Consider the following 15,898-nt stretch of genomic DNA (forward strand, 5'->3'; position numbering starts at 1 on the left):
TGGACAGTGATGGTCATGGAGGCTGGAGCCTTTCGCCCGCCGCCGGTGCACCAACAAGGCACACAGTGAGCAGCTTGGCAGCCCGGGCATCCAGCGAGCTCCGGAGCGAGCATGTCAACAACGGGATACCCAACATGGGTTTCCTGTCATTGTGTCCGGCCCCTTGACCTCTTTCTTGGGCATGAGTCAGGAGTCAATTTCTCCTCTCCAATGTTCATACCATATTAGATGACCATGGCTGGACTCAATGTTTTGGGTGTAAGAAAGAAAAAAGAAAAAAACAAGTGTATTTATTATCATCAATATTCATCTATGAGAACATCAGGATTGTATGTTGGACATCTTAACCAGTCTTGGGCACAGATCAATGCTTCAACCATTGTCACATTGAGTTGACTTCTAAATTCATCGAGAACCCGACCACCCGTTGAGAAGGCTGATTCCGAAGCTACAGAGGTCATTGGTGCCATCAGCACTGTCCTGGCCAGTTCAGAGAGATGAGGAAGTTCAGCCTGGTTGGCTTTCCACCAGTTGAGGATTTTGAAGTGGCTTCCGTTTGGAACTACCACATTGGGTTGCTTGAGGTATAGATCAAGCTCGGAGTTCACAGACATGGTGTAGGTGCCTTTAGTGGAAGCCAGGAATGCATGGAATACATCGTCTTCGTCATCATCATCAAAAGGGTTTTGTGATGTTTCCGCAGCCTTCTCTTGGGGAATGAATTTTTTGGGTTTGGGCGCGTAGCTAGAGAAATAGTTGTACAAGAGTTCTCTGATATGAGCGAGTTGGGATTTGCATGCTTCTTGACTGAGTTTGAGCTTGTTACAAAAGTGAAAATAGAGGAAGTCAAGTTTGTAGCGTGGATCGAAAACAATCGCTAGGGAAGCAAAAGTTTGCATGGGGTGCCAATATTTGTTGAACTTTTCGAGCATCGATTCGGCAGCGAGTTCAATAGATGGTAGAATGCTTTCCTTTTGAGCTTTATTGATGTATTTCTCAAGCTTAGTCATTATCTTGAAGACCAGATCCGAGGTGGGGTACTGAGTACCGGAGAGATTGGCAGTAGCTTTGTCAGAAATAAGAGAAGAAAATTCAATGTTTGATCTTTGCAATATTGAATCTTGACTAAAAGCGAGCTCACCCTTCTGAAAAATCCCCAAGAAATCTCGCATATTTCTCAATTGCACCCATTCAGCTGGGGTGGGATATGAATTGTAGCCCGATTCAGTCATAGACAGTTTTTCAAAAGCTGTCTTGAATGGCAAAGCCGAGTCAATCATGAAGAAGGTTGAGTTCCATCGAGTAGCAACATCGATTGTGGGTTGTTTGTCCGAGATTATACCGCAGATATCTACGGCTTCGTCAAATGCTTGTTTTCTAGCAGGAGAACTCCAAACATATTTCACCGAAGCACGAAGCTTAGCCAGTCCTTGATTGACAGATTGGAGTCCATCTTTCACAACAAGGTTTATGATATGCCCGCAACATCAGACATGGAAATAAGCTCCTTTAGCATCTAGTCCCTGAGGAAATCGTTTGTAAAGTAGCTTCTGGATCCTTTGGACTGCCGTGTCATTTGTCGCAGCGTTGTCAAGAGTAATAAAGGTACATTTCTCTTGCAGATTCCACTCCAAAATTGTGTTGCGCAGGCAATCAGCAATCACCAATCCGGTGTGTGGTGAAGAAAGGGGTTTGAACCCCACGATTTGTTTCTTCAGTTCCCAGTCGTCATTGATGAAGTGCGCCGTGACCACCATGTATCCAGTCTGATCTCTGGAAGTCCACAAATCAGTGGTCAATGCAACTCGACAAACGGCTGAGATTTCTTCCATTATCAAAAGTTTCATTTGATTATAAATATTCAAGCAATCATTGCGCACCGTGTGTCGACCGATCATCTTGAAATCAGGTTGTAAAGACGACACAAACTTGATAAAAAACTCGTGTTCTGCAAGCCGAAAAGGATACTCGTGAACAATTATCATTTGCGCCAAAAGTGTACAAGATGTTTCTTGCGAGAACTCCCATTTGTCGGGGCCGGATTTGGTATTTTCTTGCATTCCAAAGAGAGGACTCCCCTCACAAGCAAAAAGGTGACGTTGGAGATGACTTGTTCCCGCAGATGGACGCCCGGTAAATTCTTTCCGGCAGTATTTACAAATGGCTTGTGCAAGCCCATCTACTTCTAAAAAAACAAAGAAAGAGATATCAGTAAGTTGAATTTATGATGGTTAGAAAGAAACCTCAATACCTTCCAAATCAAAGTGGTCCCAAGCCTTGCTGGTCAGTCGGCGTCTCTTTGTGCCTTTGCTGCTGTTTTTCTCAACACAAGGTTGCTGAGCCAAAGACTGGGTAGGAATGGGAGTGGTGGTTGAATCCATGATTGTTTGAAGCTTTCTGTCAACCTGATTATGACTTGAGACTCAAGAGATCTCGATCACTTCATAATCCAACCTTGGGCTCCCATGGGCCAGCCCATCTGAGTGTGGGAAACCAAAACAACACCAGGGAAAAATTGAGGTCACCTGAGGGCATGTGATGTGAAGAAGACTCTTGTTCAGTCTCCAATCATACTCCAAAACCCATTGAGTGGGACTCCCCAATGACCACAAAGGGGCCATTGTTTTGATAGTGGAGTCTTGCCACAGTAGCTCAGGTGTCTGAACATGTTTTACTCAATGTCACCTGCCACCAGCTGTCATCACATTTTCCCTGGTGCAACAAGCTCAGACCCAGCCCACAAGCTACGGCGCGGGTTGCCCATGGGCCAGCCCGGCACATTCTCAACCCTAGGAGTGCATAAAGCCGGTCCCTTGAGAATATGGTATGTTGGGGTTTGGAGCATTTTCCACCACTTTTGCGCTTGAAGCGCTCTACAGAAAACAAGGAATGGGATGATAAGCAAATATAGGTAGGATGTAGCTGAAGGCATGCTTCTCCTCTATTTTTTGGTGAAAGACTCCATACAAAATACATACAAATGGGGGGTGTAAAAACTGATACAAAAATGAACACTGGCATCAAGGATGATTTCCTGTTCCTGTCCTCTCAACTTTCACCGAGGTGTCCCCTCCTACGGAGGGCCCTTCGGGCCCCCCTCGGAGGGACTTGAAAAAGTTCGAAAGACCCTCAAACCGGCGCACCCACGCCTTCGCTTCTTGAGTTGCCCAACAAGTATGTATACACCTCTCTGTTGAACTCCCCTAATCTGTGATTCTGAACCTACTCGCATCATGTCCGAAAGTGAATTAGTAGACTACCTAACTAATCTCAAAGCAGACTTTTGGGAGGCTTTCGCTGACATCGATACTCCCGGGACGTTTGCGGCGTGGGGCGCGCTGCCGACGACTCCACCAACTGGGCTCCATGTCGATGGAGTTGGAGAGATCGCGATGCCTCTCGCCGAAGAATGTGTTCGACAGCTCATCGCGAAAGCACACCAGGCCCCCTTTGGCCGCAGAAGCGAAACTATCGTCGACACCTCCGTCCGTAACACTTGGGAAATCCACGGTGACCAGTTGCACTTCCTCGACCCTGCGTGGAACGGTTATCTGCACGACTTGAGCAAGAAGGTCGCGGCCCATCTAGGCGTCGATGGCTCGATTCGATTGGATTTGTACAAAATGCTCATTTACGAAACGGGGGCCATGTTTAAGCCCCACACCGAGTAAGAATCGTTTCCCAAGTCAGATTGTACATAAATGCTCGGCGATTTTCAGCAAGAAAAGACTCACAACCTGGCCGTTCTGCTGATGTGAGAACAGCACCGAACGCACTCCGGGCATGTTTGGGACTCTCATAATCTGTCTACCCTCAGCGCACACGGGCGGTGAAGTTGTTGTCAAGCACAGCGGTGAAACCAAGACTTTGAGAACATCGGATGCAACCCAGTCATTTGCGTGCTGGTGTTCCGATGTGACCCACGAGGTGCTACCCGTGAAATCCGGCTATCGATGCGTCTTGACTTACAATCTAGCCACCACGCCTGGCCAAACTCGGCCAGCACCAAATACGATTGATTCACAAAAACTACGAGAGGCGCTCGAATACTGGCTTGAAGACTTGGCTGGAAACGACCCCGAGGCGGCCGAAGCGCCCTACATTCATCATGCTCTTGATTATGAATATACCGAAGCAGCCATGTCCTTCGAAGCACTCAAGGCTATAGACCTTGCGCAAGTACAGGCACTACGAGATCTTGCGGATGAACTGCCTTTTGAAATCTTCTTGGCGCTGCTAGAGAAAGCGGAAAGTGGAGAAACCGAGATAGAATGGGAGAGAGTTCGCAAACGCGGTCGTTGGGAAATGGTAGCGAATGAAGAAGGCCCTCATTTTATTGCGGAGGTTCTTGACGTTGGTTACAATGTCAAGTCGCTCCACGCACTTGATGGCACAATTATTGCCAGCAATTTTGGTTTTAACATGGACTTGTGTCTGGAAGATGACCCCTTTGAGGACGTAGAGTGGGAAAAAGAAGATTACGAAGCTTACCAAGGCAATTGGGTATGTCTCTTGGCTGCATTTTTGTCAATCGTTTCAGAGAATTGCTTATCAGAAATCTATCCATTCACACATTCAGGGCCCTTCTGCCACCCACTGGTATAGCCGCTCGGCTCTTGTTCTGGTCCCGCGTCAGAACCTTGGAAATTATCTTGTCAAATGCGCCGACAGATCCAATGGTTCCAATCCCAATGCCGACTCGGCTCTTTCTTACCTTGCCAAACTCTTTTCGCGGCCCTCAGCTGGCCCACCTATGCTTGATACGATGAGCAAGCTCTGCGAAAAACGGTCTGATGATCCGTTGCAGCCGGAGACAAACAGCATTCTCCTGAAGGCTGCCTTTCAGCACTCCCACCATAAGATATTCGAAAACGTTGCAGCTCACCACCAAGGCTACTTACCAATTGAGTTTTTTGACTGGGTACAAGAATGGCTCAGCACGCTTCCAGATGCCGAACGCGCTGAGAAGCAGCGGACGTGGTGCGCATGATTTCTTTCGGCACCCAAATCAGAAGCTCAGTCGTGTCATTTGCTTGTCCAACAGGATACCACCACTCATTCAGGGTTACCCGTCGGTGGCCGATCGCTTCAAAGTTATCGAGAAGATGGGAAATTCAATGGGCAACACTGCTGTACCAGACGCCGCATCCCCCAAACCAGTCCTGGGCTCAAAGCATGGTCCGCGATAGCATTTCGTACTTACTCCAAGGCACTGCGATTCCCAATGCAGCAGATGGGGATATGATTGTGTCTGTCATCTTCAATCTCAACGAGACATGGGCAAGTACATCTGCGCTGTGGGTTTACATTTTATCCTTGGAATTAGGCCGCACCTGATATAACTCTGTTGGCTCCTCTGCTTAGTATTACCTCGATTTTTGACCGCTATCCACAAGCCCAAGCCGCTGCGTTCTTGCTTGCACTACTTTCTCGGCTCAAAACTCTTGCAGCTGCTCCAAATCTCCCAATTTCCGAAATTATGGAACTTTGTAGAAGCCTCAGCTTGCGCTTTTTTAACGCCGAGAGAACAGTGTCCACCATCATTACGAGGTCAACACCCGAGACGCCATCTCAAGCCGCACCAGTCGTCACTCCCCAGGCTCTTGTTCAGTTTGCCTCCGATCTCAATGACCTGAGTAACAATGCACTGGATTTACTACAGCCATTTATCCAACAGATTAATACAAATTGTCTTGAGTTCTTACAGAAAGACATGCGCTACTTTTGGATGCCATTCCTCTATCAACTCATTCCGGCCCTAGTCTCTCGATCAGTCTCGCTCAACACGCCGTCTTATCAGCAGCTCACGCGCCTATTTGTTAAGCGCCTAGATGATATCCTCGGGCCGTGCCCCACAGCAGGCCCCAACGCCCGAAGCCCTCAAGTTCGTTGTACATGTAGCGACTGCGCCATCCTCAACGAATTCCTCCGCGACTCCTCGCGCGTTGTCTTTCGATTCAAAGTAGCCAAACTCAGACGTTTGCATTTGGCCGAAAGTCTCGAAAATGACCCGTCTGATTGCACTCATGCAACTGAGCGGGCCGGGAGACCTCAAACACTCATCGTAACCAAACTCAATACTTTGCAGCACCAGATCGATGGATGGAAGAAACGACAAGCAGCGCTTTATCGTCACATCGCTAAAAACATCCATCAAGAACATCTCCAGACCCTCCTCGGAACCGACGAAGCTACCCGCATCCGATCGTTAGGAGGCCTGTAACAAGCATTCACGGCGGGTACTCGTGCCAAATCATTAGCCTTTGTCGGGGCACTTGCCCGGGGCCACTAAGATCTATCTCCTGTTCCGTCTTCTTGTTTAAAAATGACGACCATCTGATATGTACCAGCAATACAATGCCAGCGATAATTAACCCATACCCAAGTGCATGCAATGATCACATTTCCGACTCACATTAACGGGTTACAAAAAATCTACAGAGCTTTATTCCCCAAAGCACACTGTGCCAGACCTCTACAAGCAATTACTTGAGTTCATGGGCCATATTCAATCTGTTTCACGCAGTTTCCCCTGCTAGTTGAGCCAACAGCTCCCAAAAAGCCCGCTAAAAAGAGAGGTTATTTAAATATTTAAATAGTTTGGTATCTATTTTTCTGCGCATTCATTGTGCAATGTGCACAGTGGACGACTTCCCATCAGTTGAAATGCTTAATCTAGAAGGACAGGCTAAACCTTACTGGCTGGTGAAAATTGATTGATATCGAGTTTTCACCAGCAAACAAGGTTTAGCGGCCTCCTCTAAATCAAGCCTTAGGCGACGGGAAGCCTTCCATTGCTACGGTAATGCGTAGCGTAACAATAACATAACAAACAACAGGAAGTCCTAGTGAAATGATTTAGAATTTATAGCGGGGTGGGCTATAGGCTACGCGGGACAGGTGAAAGCTGTGTGAAATGGCACGTGTAAGGAGTGTGAAAGCTCAAATGGGTACGTATGTAATTCGTACTAGGTAGATGAGTGAGGAGGAAAACAACGGGCCAGCAGGGTCTCTTTATACCCTGCGGCTATCATGAGATATCGTAGACAAGAGGGGCGCTCCCTCAGGGAGAGCCCTGAGAGGCTCGTGGCGTAACAAGAAGAAAAGGGAGTAACCGGCGTGGTATCTTAGGGACAAGCCGGGATACAATGAATGAAACGGGCCTAAAGCCCACACATGGAAGCACGTAAGGAGGAAAGAAATGTAGGAAGGGGCGCCAACGTCGTCTTGAGGCGGAGGCGCCGGTCGTAAGAATACCCGGGGCTGTTGCCAAGGCGAGGGTGAGGTCGGAGCCCGCCGGAAGGGCGGAGAATCCTGAAACGAGGAGAAGGCCCAAGCCCGTTGGGAGGGCGAGGGTCGGGTGAATCTTGGAGCCGGTGGCCGGGTGTCACGGGCACGGCTACAAATTTCCCTGTGAAAATTGACTTTTTGGGTCTACACTGGCATCTGCGAGGGTTCCATGCTGGAAGTCCTCCACTTATGTATGCACCATTCCCATCAGCAGGCCCAAAAGAACCAAACATCCTTGGGGAGTCGGCCGCCTAATTGGCCCTCCGCAGAACACAATTTTGGGAGTCGTCCGCGTGCACCGGTAGTTACCAACCCCCTAATCTAAGGGAGGCTCCCGCTTGTAAAAAAGTTGACCAACGGTAAGACTCCAGAAATTGATATGGCTGTTGTTGTGGCTCTTCCTCCTCAGAGATTCCCCAAGCTTCTTGTGATTCTCTAGTGCCTTTCGTTGAAGTCAAGAGTTATGTACGCCCCCTGAGTTTGACCGAATCCGACCTGTATCACATGGACCCACTCCATGCCCAAGCCGTTGGAGATGCTGTCTTCACGCGACAAATCAACCTGCACTATGTGCCAAAAAGTCGGCCCCCTCACCCCACCTTTCTTGCGTTCAAACACATCATTCTAAGAATGGCATCTAAGCTTCTTTCCTGCCTGATTATTGCGGTGTCTTGTCATCATGCCATCGGTCCATTCACTGCTCCTCCAATTCCAGTAGATGTGGTAGACATCCCTAGGACCAGTAATCTTCAGCAACCAGAAGTTTTCGACTTTCAACGATATGCTCCCTACAAAACGCTACTCGGACAGGACATGTTCGAAGCCAAGGTCGCGCCCGGTCTACCGCCTGATGATGTTTTCCCTCAGGGGACCCGGAAGAACTTTGTGGCAACCCACATAACCCGTTGGATGCTAGACCCCAAGACCCAGTGGCCGTACAGCATTTTATGCTCCGAATCCCAAGCACAGTGGGCATATATTGGCGTCGTTTATAACAGTCTCGTTAAACGATGGCGATTAGATGTGAGAAATTACTTAATAAACAACGGCATCGTGGTTTCAGCAAAAGACATGATTAATGTCAAACGAATCGAATGGTTCATGGCGCGCGCTAACCGGCCGGTCTGGTGGAACGGTGACTTAATCCGGGCGTTGTATCGTCGTGAAAACCGTCTGCTGCTTAATGAAGACGTGTGCCTAGGCCGAGTTGGCGATATCCTTGAATTCGAAACAGAAGAAAGTAGTTTCAAGTTCAAGGCCTCATTCTCAGACGTCTTCGAGAAGTTCGCACAACTCGACAAGGTTTTTGCTCTACATCGTCGCAACACCGTTGAGAGAACGGGTGGAGGGGAACGGTTACTGCTCTTCTTATTGGATCAACCCGACACAAATGTTCACGGAAGGCAGTTGCTGTTTCGGACGAGAATGACCGCATTGTCAAACGCGGCGGTGTCAATGGTCCGACGAATGTCAGATGTAATAAAAGAAAAAGTAATAAGAGTCTTGTGCGTCGCTCATGGCTTCCAGTACAATTCGAAAACCGAAAAGTTAGCCAAAGCAGTTCGACGCAATCTGGATTCTACAGAATGGAAGACACTTTTGGCGGAAAAGAATTGGGAGACTGCCGGTCAACTACTCAAAGATTTATCAACACTTTATATAAAAAATCCTCCAGATTGGCACAAGTTGAGCTTGCGGGAAGATCATTTCATCTAACCATTGTCAACTACATTTCGCACTTTCAATACGCACTTTCTCAAATAGGCACATGCTTGAACACATTCTTTTCTATCAAACAGCCACCCATTCACTCCGTCCTTAACAAAACAATGGATTCCCTGACTATAGTTTTTAATTGCCTTTGCATTGTTAACTTTTTAAGTCCGCATCAATCCCAGCTTGGCATTACACTGCATACCTATTTTACAGTCCACTTGTTTTTCTACTGTTCAACTTCCTTTACCTACTCCTTGGCACAGTTCTGTCTAATTTTATTCACAAAACTTGCTCACATTTGGTATTGAAAGCCATCAGCCCAAACGGTAAAACATGGCTATGCCAATCAAGGGTATTCAAGAAAGGGTAGAGAGTGGAGAGAGAGAAACGGATGTTTTTTAGTGATCTGGATGATCTCTCTTCCGAACGCAGTGACGCTCACCGAGACGGGCAGGCACGGCAGTTTGCCGACGGTCGCCCCGGTGAACCCGTGGACGGAGTTCGCGCTGATCTTCAACGCCAGCTGGCGGCCGTCGAGTACCGCGCGCTTGAGCGGGTCCGTCTCGAGCTTCAGCTCGGCCCGGGTCTATTTGAACGCCGACAGCTGATCCTCGAGCACGATCGCTAGGAGTCCTTTCCGCTTGTACGCCTTGACGTGATCTGAGGAATCCGACCAATAAAACTCTCGATCTTGTCTGACAGGGAGGGCCGATGTAGACAGGCTGGTTGCTGCTTGGGTCAAGTCAAGAAGAGTCAAGAGTTATGTACGCCCCCTGACTTTGACCCAATCCCACCTGGATCACATTGACCCACTCCATACCCAAGCCGTTTGAGATGCTGTCTTGACGCGGCAAATCAACCTGCCCTACCATTCCTCGAAAAGTCAGCCCCCTCAGCCACCCACCTTCTTTGCGTTCATACACATCATTCTCGAAATGGTATCTAAGCTTCTTTCCTGCTTAATTATTGCTGTGTCTTACCATCATGTCATCGGTCCATTTAGCGCCCCGCCAGTTCCGCTAAATGTGGCGGACATCCTCCCGCCCAGCCCCAATCATGAAATTCCAGAAGCTTTCGCCGACCACAAAACCTATTATGAAAGGCTTACTCCTTCTGAAAAGTTCCTCGGAGCATCAGAGATGTCAGAAGCCAGAACAGCGTCCGGTCAACCGCCTGATGAAATATTTCCGCCAGGGACTCTCAAAAACTACGTGGCGACCCAGGTAACCCGTTGGATTCTAGACCCCACGACCTCGTACGGCAGTTTATGCTCCGACACACAAACACAATGGAAGTATATCGGCACAATTTTCAATGAGCTCGACGATGAAGGCCAAGCAGATGTGAGAAAGTACTTAAAAGACAACGGCGTCGTGGTTTCAGTAATAGACATGATTAATGTCAAACGACTCGAATGGTTCATGAAGCGCGCGAACCGCCCGGTCTGGTGGACCGCGCATTTCATGCCGGCGTTGTGGTTTCCAAACCGCCAGCTGGTTGGTGAAGACTTGAGCCTAATCACAATTGGCGACATCCTTCAATTTGAAAAAAAAGAAAGTGATTTCAAATCCGTGGCCTCATTTCGAGAAGTCACCAATAAGTTCAGAGAACTTGACGAGGTTTTTCGCCAGCATCATTCCATTGCCCTTCAGAGAACGGGTTAACCGGCCCGGTTGCGCCTCTCCTTATTGGACGAACCCGACATCAATGTAGACGGCAGGACGTTTCTCTTTCATACGAGAATGACAGAACTATCAAACGCGGCGTTTTTAGTGTTTCATCCAATGTCAGATGACATGAAGGAATCGGTAGTACGAGTCTTGTACGCCGCTCATGGCTTCGAGTATAATGACGAAATCATAGAGGCAGCCTCCGCAGCTCGACAGCAGCTGGATTATACGGAATGGGAAATACTTCTCTCAGAAAAGAACTGGGAGCGTGCCGGTGAACTACTTCAAGAATTCATGAATTTCCGTTGAGATCTGCGTGCGTCTCAGAAGTGATCTAGAGCCGAAAAGGCTAGATTTTGCCGTGGAAATCTAGACTTTTTCAGTCTGAACCGACATCAGCGCCGCGGGGGTCCCAGATTGCACGGCAAGCCCTCCATTTATTAACACTTCAAGAATGAAGATCACCCAAGCTCACTCGTGTCGCAGCTAGATCATTTTATCCATCCACGGTCAACTACCTCTATTGCTCTCAATACCACTTTCCATCAAATAGCCACATGCTTCAGCACATTCTTTTCTATCAAATAGCCACACATTTCAACACATTCTTTTCAACCACAAACACCACATATTTCAACACATTGCTCCAATCACAAACAACGCACATTTCAGCACATTCTTTTCAATCACAAACAGATTCAAATAACCCCCCCCCAAAAAAAAAAAAAAAAACAACAACTGGTTTTCCCTGCTATAGCTTTCACTCGCCCTTGCTTTCCGAACTTTCATTTCCCTGCTATAGTTTTTCACTCGCCCTTGCTTGCCTAGCTATGTGTGCACACTGATGCTTATCACTCGACTCGTGATTCGCAAGTGCCTAATTTCCGGATGGATGAGCCCGCAAGCGATCCTGATTTCCTCCGACTGAGTCAAGTTTTGTGCACCAGGCTTGGTGCGAGAAGGGATTGCAGCAGGGGGTCTCCTGGGCGTGCGCGGGAAGGCAGAGGAGGCGCCGGAAGACGCTGCACGGGCAAGCTGCGCGTCCAACGCCGTGAGCAGGCCGCGACAGGCCGCGCTCTGGGAGCCCGAAGGCTCCGGGCAACAAGTCCCGGATGTGGACCATGACGGAGCGGCCGGGCTGGATGCGGCCGGGCTGGATGCGGCCGAGGCTGCGGGGACGGGTTTCTGGGCCAGCCGGGCGCGGTCGATCAGCTGGGAAACAGTGCGAGGCGGGCAGTTGGTCTGTCGCGGTGGGTCCGCGAGGAAAGGGCCACTGATCGCGGTGCGCGTGGGGTCGATGGGGCCCAGTTGGCGCCGTACGCCCGAGCTGTGGGTGCATATGGAGGTGAGATGGGGTGTGTGGGGATCGCGTCGTCGGCCGGCGCCGTGCTCTCTCCTCGTCCCGGACCCGGGTGCGGGAGGCCGGCTGGTCGGCGCCGGTGGCCTCTTGGCTGAGCGCAGTCGACCGATCTGATGAGGGAACGAGAGACTGTCGATGTTGCCGTCACGGCCACGCTTCCCTGCGTACTTCGCCCGCAAGCCCTGCGTCGCCCGGCGCGTCCAGCAACGCACACACGTGCATGTCCAGGTGACCACCATGCTCAGCCCCTCCCGCTCACAAACACACGCGAATCCATCTCGAAAGTATATAAGCATTCCACAAAAACAACCAAAAAAGGGGGGGGGGGGAAGAAAAGCACACACAACACAAAGACATAGCGCAGAGAAAAGGATGATGGGGATGGGGATGATAATAATAATACGCAGTTTTGGACGAGGAGGGGAGCGGGAGCCGGCGATTGATCCTAAGGACAGACACACAAAGAGACAAGCACGGAGGAGAGAAGAGGGAAGTGGATGCAACACAAAGGGGGAAGGGGAAGGATGAGCAAGACAAAACGAGTGTATCTACACCGCTGGGCAGGACAAAGGGATATAAATACGCATGTGCGTCCGGCTCTGCGGCAGGGGCCCAACACGGGGCGGGAAGAGACACCGGGGCACGGAAGGAGGGACGGGTCAAAGCGAAGCAAAGGGAGAGAGCAGGGCGGTCAGAGAAGGTTGATATAGTCCAGCGCGGCGCGGGTGTCAGGGTCAAGAAAAATGGCGCTCGTCGGCGCCGACGGCGCTGTCCTTGAGGTCGTTGTTGTCGTTGTGGGTGGGGTCGATGTTGTGGGTGGGGTTGTGGTTGTTGGTGGGGTCGTTGTTGTTGGTGGGGTGTTTGTTGTTGGTGGAGTCGTTGTTGTTGGGGTCGTGGGGACAGGGGCGGGGGATGCTCGGAGAGAAGAGGAAGGCGAGGGGACGGGGAGAGGGGTCGCGGGGCCTCTGGGCCGCGCGGAGACGTGACAAGAGGTGGGCGTGACGGGTGCGAGGAAGCGAGCAGCGCCGGGCCTGCGCGGGAGCTGGTCATCGTGATCCACGGAGTCCTCGTCGTCGTCGTCGTCGTGGTCGAGGGGGATGGAGGAGCTGACGTCGCTGGGTGCGCCGTCGTCGTGGTCGATGGAGAGGGGCCGATGGGGCAGGGTGGGGTGGGACGAGGAGGAGGAGGGATGGTCGTGGAGGAAGAGGTCGTCGGCGTCGGAGCAGAAGCCGATGTTGAAGGGGATGCCCTCGAGCACGGAGCCGTAGCCGGAGCGGACCGAGGAGGTGGACGAGAGACGGACCAGACTGGTCGCCGGCGAGCCCTCCGAGCCTCCCGCTGCTGGCCCCGATTGGCCACTCGGCCGCCGCGGCTTTTGGCCCGCAAACGGCTTGAACGGCTCCGGCAGACTGCCCGAGGGACTCCCGCCTGCGGAAGGCGTGGAAGGAATAAACCCGGCACAAGCGGGGAGCGAGGGCATCGGCGGGGGCGAGCCGTCACGAGACGTTCGTCGGGCCTCCTCAGTGATGATCGAGGAGAGCGAGATAGCCCTGTCGCGTCCGAGAGCCTTGAGATTCACATGGTGATGCGCAGTCTCGGTGCCCGCGCCCTGCATCTGGTCGTGCTGTTGCTGGAGGATGCGTTGGGCGAGGGTGGCGGCGGAGCGGCCGAGGACGGTGGGGAACTCGACCTCCTCGTCCTCGATGAAGCTGTCGCAGACGCTGCTGCCGCCGAAGCTGGAGCTAGCGATCGAGTAGGCGGCCGTCGAGCGGGCCCTGCGCAGGTTGGTGCTGCTCTTGCGGCCCACATGCTCGTTGTTGCTGTTGCTGGGGAGACTGCCGATGTCTTCGCGGCCTTCGTCGTGCTGCTCCTCCTCCTGCCCCGTTTCGTCCGTCGCAGCCAGGGCCGAGAGATCTGAAAACGGGTCAAGAGCACAGCCTCTCAGTCCGGCCGTCGACGGGTGCTCAAAGTCAAAGGCCTGGTGGATGGACAGGGAGGGGGAAGGCTACTGACCAGAGTGGGGGCGGTCCAGTGTGTCCCGGGCCCGGCCGATGCCGGGCGTGGTAGGCGAGAAGCCGAAGGTCTCGCGGACGTTGGCGCTCGGGGAGCGGATCGTGCTGGAGGTGGTGCCGTTGGAGAGCGAGAGCGGGGAGGGTCCGTGGGGGTGGCCGCTGGGGGGCAGCCGGACGACGCGGGCCTTCTCCTGGCCGCGCAGGGCGACCCGCTGGACGGCGGCCTGCCTTCCCGAGGCCGTCCGGACCAGGGTGACCGGGGTGACGATCATGGCGGGGTCGAGGATGCTGCTCAGATGGCTGTCGTGGGTAGTGGCGTCGGAGGAGCCGGAGAGCCGGCGGAGGCTGCTCTGCTGGGTGTCCTGGCCGGGGGAGAGGTACGAGTTGTTGCTGGCCGGCTCGGCGCCTCCCGGGGGCTCCTTCTTGTTGGCCTCGTCGCTCTCCACCTGGGCCGTCGCGGGCAGACGGAGGTCGAGGTCGGGGGCGCGGTGGGGCCGGATCGGCCGGTGCTGCTGGGCGGTCGGCGTGGGATGGGTGGGCGAGGGCTGGCCAGGGGTGAGGAAGAAGGAGGAGGCGCGGTGGTGTTGTTCGGCTGCTGGGCTGGGCAGGTTGGTCGAGGAGGTGGAGGAGGGCGGCTCGGCTGATGATGGGCTGCGGTCCTCGGGCCCGGTGAGCGAGAGTGTCCGGGATGGGTTGTAGGTGGCTGGTGGGCTGGGATGGAAGGGAGAGGCTAGCAGCTCGACGGTCGGGTTGATTGAATGGCTCGGTTTTGGTTGGGCGCCGATGATGGACACGCCGGAGTGTTTATCTGAGAAGGGGTCATCTGATGTCGATGGGGTCAGTTTGTGTTATTTTATTTTACTTTTTTTGTGAGGAGGGGGGAAGGACATACCATCTGATTCGATGATCGATGCCGTCTTGGGGTCCCTGGTATCTGTTGGCAGATAGATGACTGATTGGTGGGGCAGCTCGTTCTGGGACTTGAGGTTGTGGCTGTTTGATTGGAGGAAGCGGTTCTTTTTCTGATTGTTGTTCCTGAGATGGTGGGGGTGTTTTTTGGAGAATGATTTGGTTGATCTGGATTCGAAGATGGCGGTGAAGCAGGACGGGAGCATGTTTCGCCTGTAGAGGATCCAGAGGGAGAGGATGATGAGGAGACCAGCTGCCAGTCCTCCGATTGCGCCTCCGATGGGTGCGGCCAGTCCGGCTGAGCCTGGGTTGTTTGCGGGCGAGGATGCTGCTGAGCTGATGCAGATGTTCCGGGGGCAGGTCGAGCAGTTCCTGGGTGTCTGGACGCATGTCTGGTCGGCGGAGCATCTGCAGGGTGGGGGGGCAGTGTTGCAGGGTACGCAGTCGGAGGACATCGTGCGTGCGTGCGTGCGTTCGTTCGTTCGTTCGTTCGTTCGTTTGTTGGTTGTTGGTTGTTGTTGATGTTGTTGTGGTTGAAGGAGAGTGCTGGGCGAAAGGAGTGGAGGGTTGGGTTTGTACTGTTGCGCCACTTCCGCTGATCAGCCTCCCCAGCCTTCCCACTTAGCACAAACACAAACACAAAAAACAAACACAAACACAGCTTCTGTTTACGTACAGCCCCCAACGCCCGCCTCGCACGGGAGCTCCCGCCTCAGCCAGACTGGGGCTAGTCCTTAGTTTGGGAAGAGGAGTGGTTGGGCCGGCGGATGAAGTCGCAGGCAGGAGATTGCGCCTCGTCTTTCGTCAGCTTCTTCGCCGGGGAGCTCTCCCGCGCAATTACACAAGTCGGCCTTCGTCGCGCTCAAGACTGCATGCTCCGAGTTTCAGGCCAAGACCAAACGAGTTTTCTCTAGATCTTTGGAATGCGTCCCACTTCATCC

At 52.3% G+C, this 15,898-nt stretch overlaps 5 protein-coding genes across 5 annotated transcripts; 3 read left to right on the forward strand and 2 right to left on the reverse strand.

Moving 5' to 3' along the window:
- Positions 1-3,233: 3,233 nt before the first annotated feature.
- Positions 3,234-6,223, forward strand: PtA15_18A407 (uncharacterized protein; the record flags this gene model as incomplete). Its single annotated transcript, XM_053164943.1, has 6 exons — positions 3,234-3,667; positions 3,765-4,503; positions 4,580-4,980; positions 5,045-5,178; positions 5,231-5,297; positions 5,365-6,223. The coding sequence occupies 6 exons, from the start codon at positions 3,234-3,236 to the stop codon at positions 6,221-6,223; spliced, it is 2,634 nt and encodes an 877-aa protein (XP_053028902.1).
- Positions 6,224-7,794: 1,571 nt separating this feature from the next.
- On the forward strand, positions 7,795-9,634 carry PtA15_18A408 (uncharacterized protein; the record flags this gene model as incomplete). The annotated part of the gene is made up of 2 exons (XM_053164944.1): positions 7,795-8,645; positions 9,439-9,634. 2 exons carry the CDS (start codon positions 7,795-7,797, stop codon positions 9,632-9,634), a joined length of 1,047 nt encoding a protein of 348 aa, XP_053028903.1.
- Positions 9,635-9,941: 307 nt separating this feature from the next.
- Positions 9,942-10,670, forward strand: PtA15_18A409 (uncharacterized protein; the record flags this gene model as incomplete). The annotated part of the gene is made up of 1 exon (XM_053164945.1): positions 9,942-10,670. The coding sequence occupies one exon, from the start codon at positions 9,942-9,944 to the stop codon at positions 10,668-10,670; it is 729 nt and encodes a 242-aa protein (XP_053028904.1).
- An 834-nt stretch (positions 10,671-11,504) lies between these two features.
- On the reverse strand, positions 11,505-12,275 carry PtA15_18A410 (uncharacterized protein; the record flags this gene model as incomplete). Its single annotated transcript, XM_053164946.1, has 1 exon — positions 11,505-12,275. One exon carries the CDS (start codon positions 12,273-12,275, stop codon positions 11,505-11,507), a length of 771 nt encoding a protein of 256 aa, XP_053028905.1.
- A 495-nt stretch (positions 12,276-12,770) lies between these two features.
- Positions 12,771-15,412, reverse strand: PtA15_18A411 (uncharacterized protein; the record flags this gene model as incomplete). Its single annotated transcript, XM_053164947.1, has 4 exons — positions 12,771-12,809; positions 13,340-13,950; positions 14,050-14,871; positions 14,941-15,412. The coding sequence occupies 4 exons, from the start codon at positions 15,410-15,412 to the stop codon at positions 12,771-12,773; spliced, it is 1,944 nt and encodes a 647-aa protein (XP_053028906.1).
- Between the last annotated feature and the right edge of the window lie 486 nt (positions 15,413-15,898).

The sequence above is a fragment of the Puccinia triticina genome, chromosome 18A, assembly GCF_026914185.1.
Source record: "Puccinia triticina chromosome 18A, complete sequence".
NCBI classification, from domain to species: Eukaryota; Fungi; Basidiomycota; class Pucciniomycetes; order Pucciniales; family Pucciniaceae; genus Puccinia; species Puccinia triticina.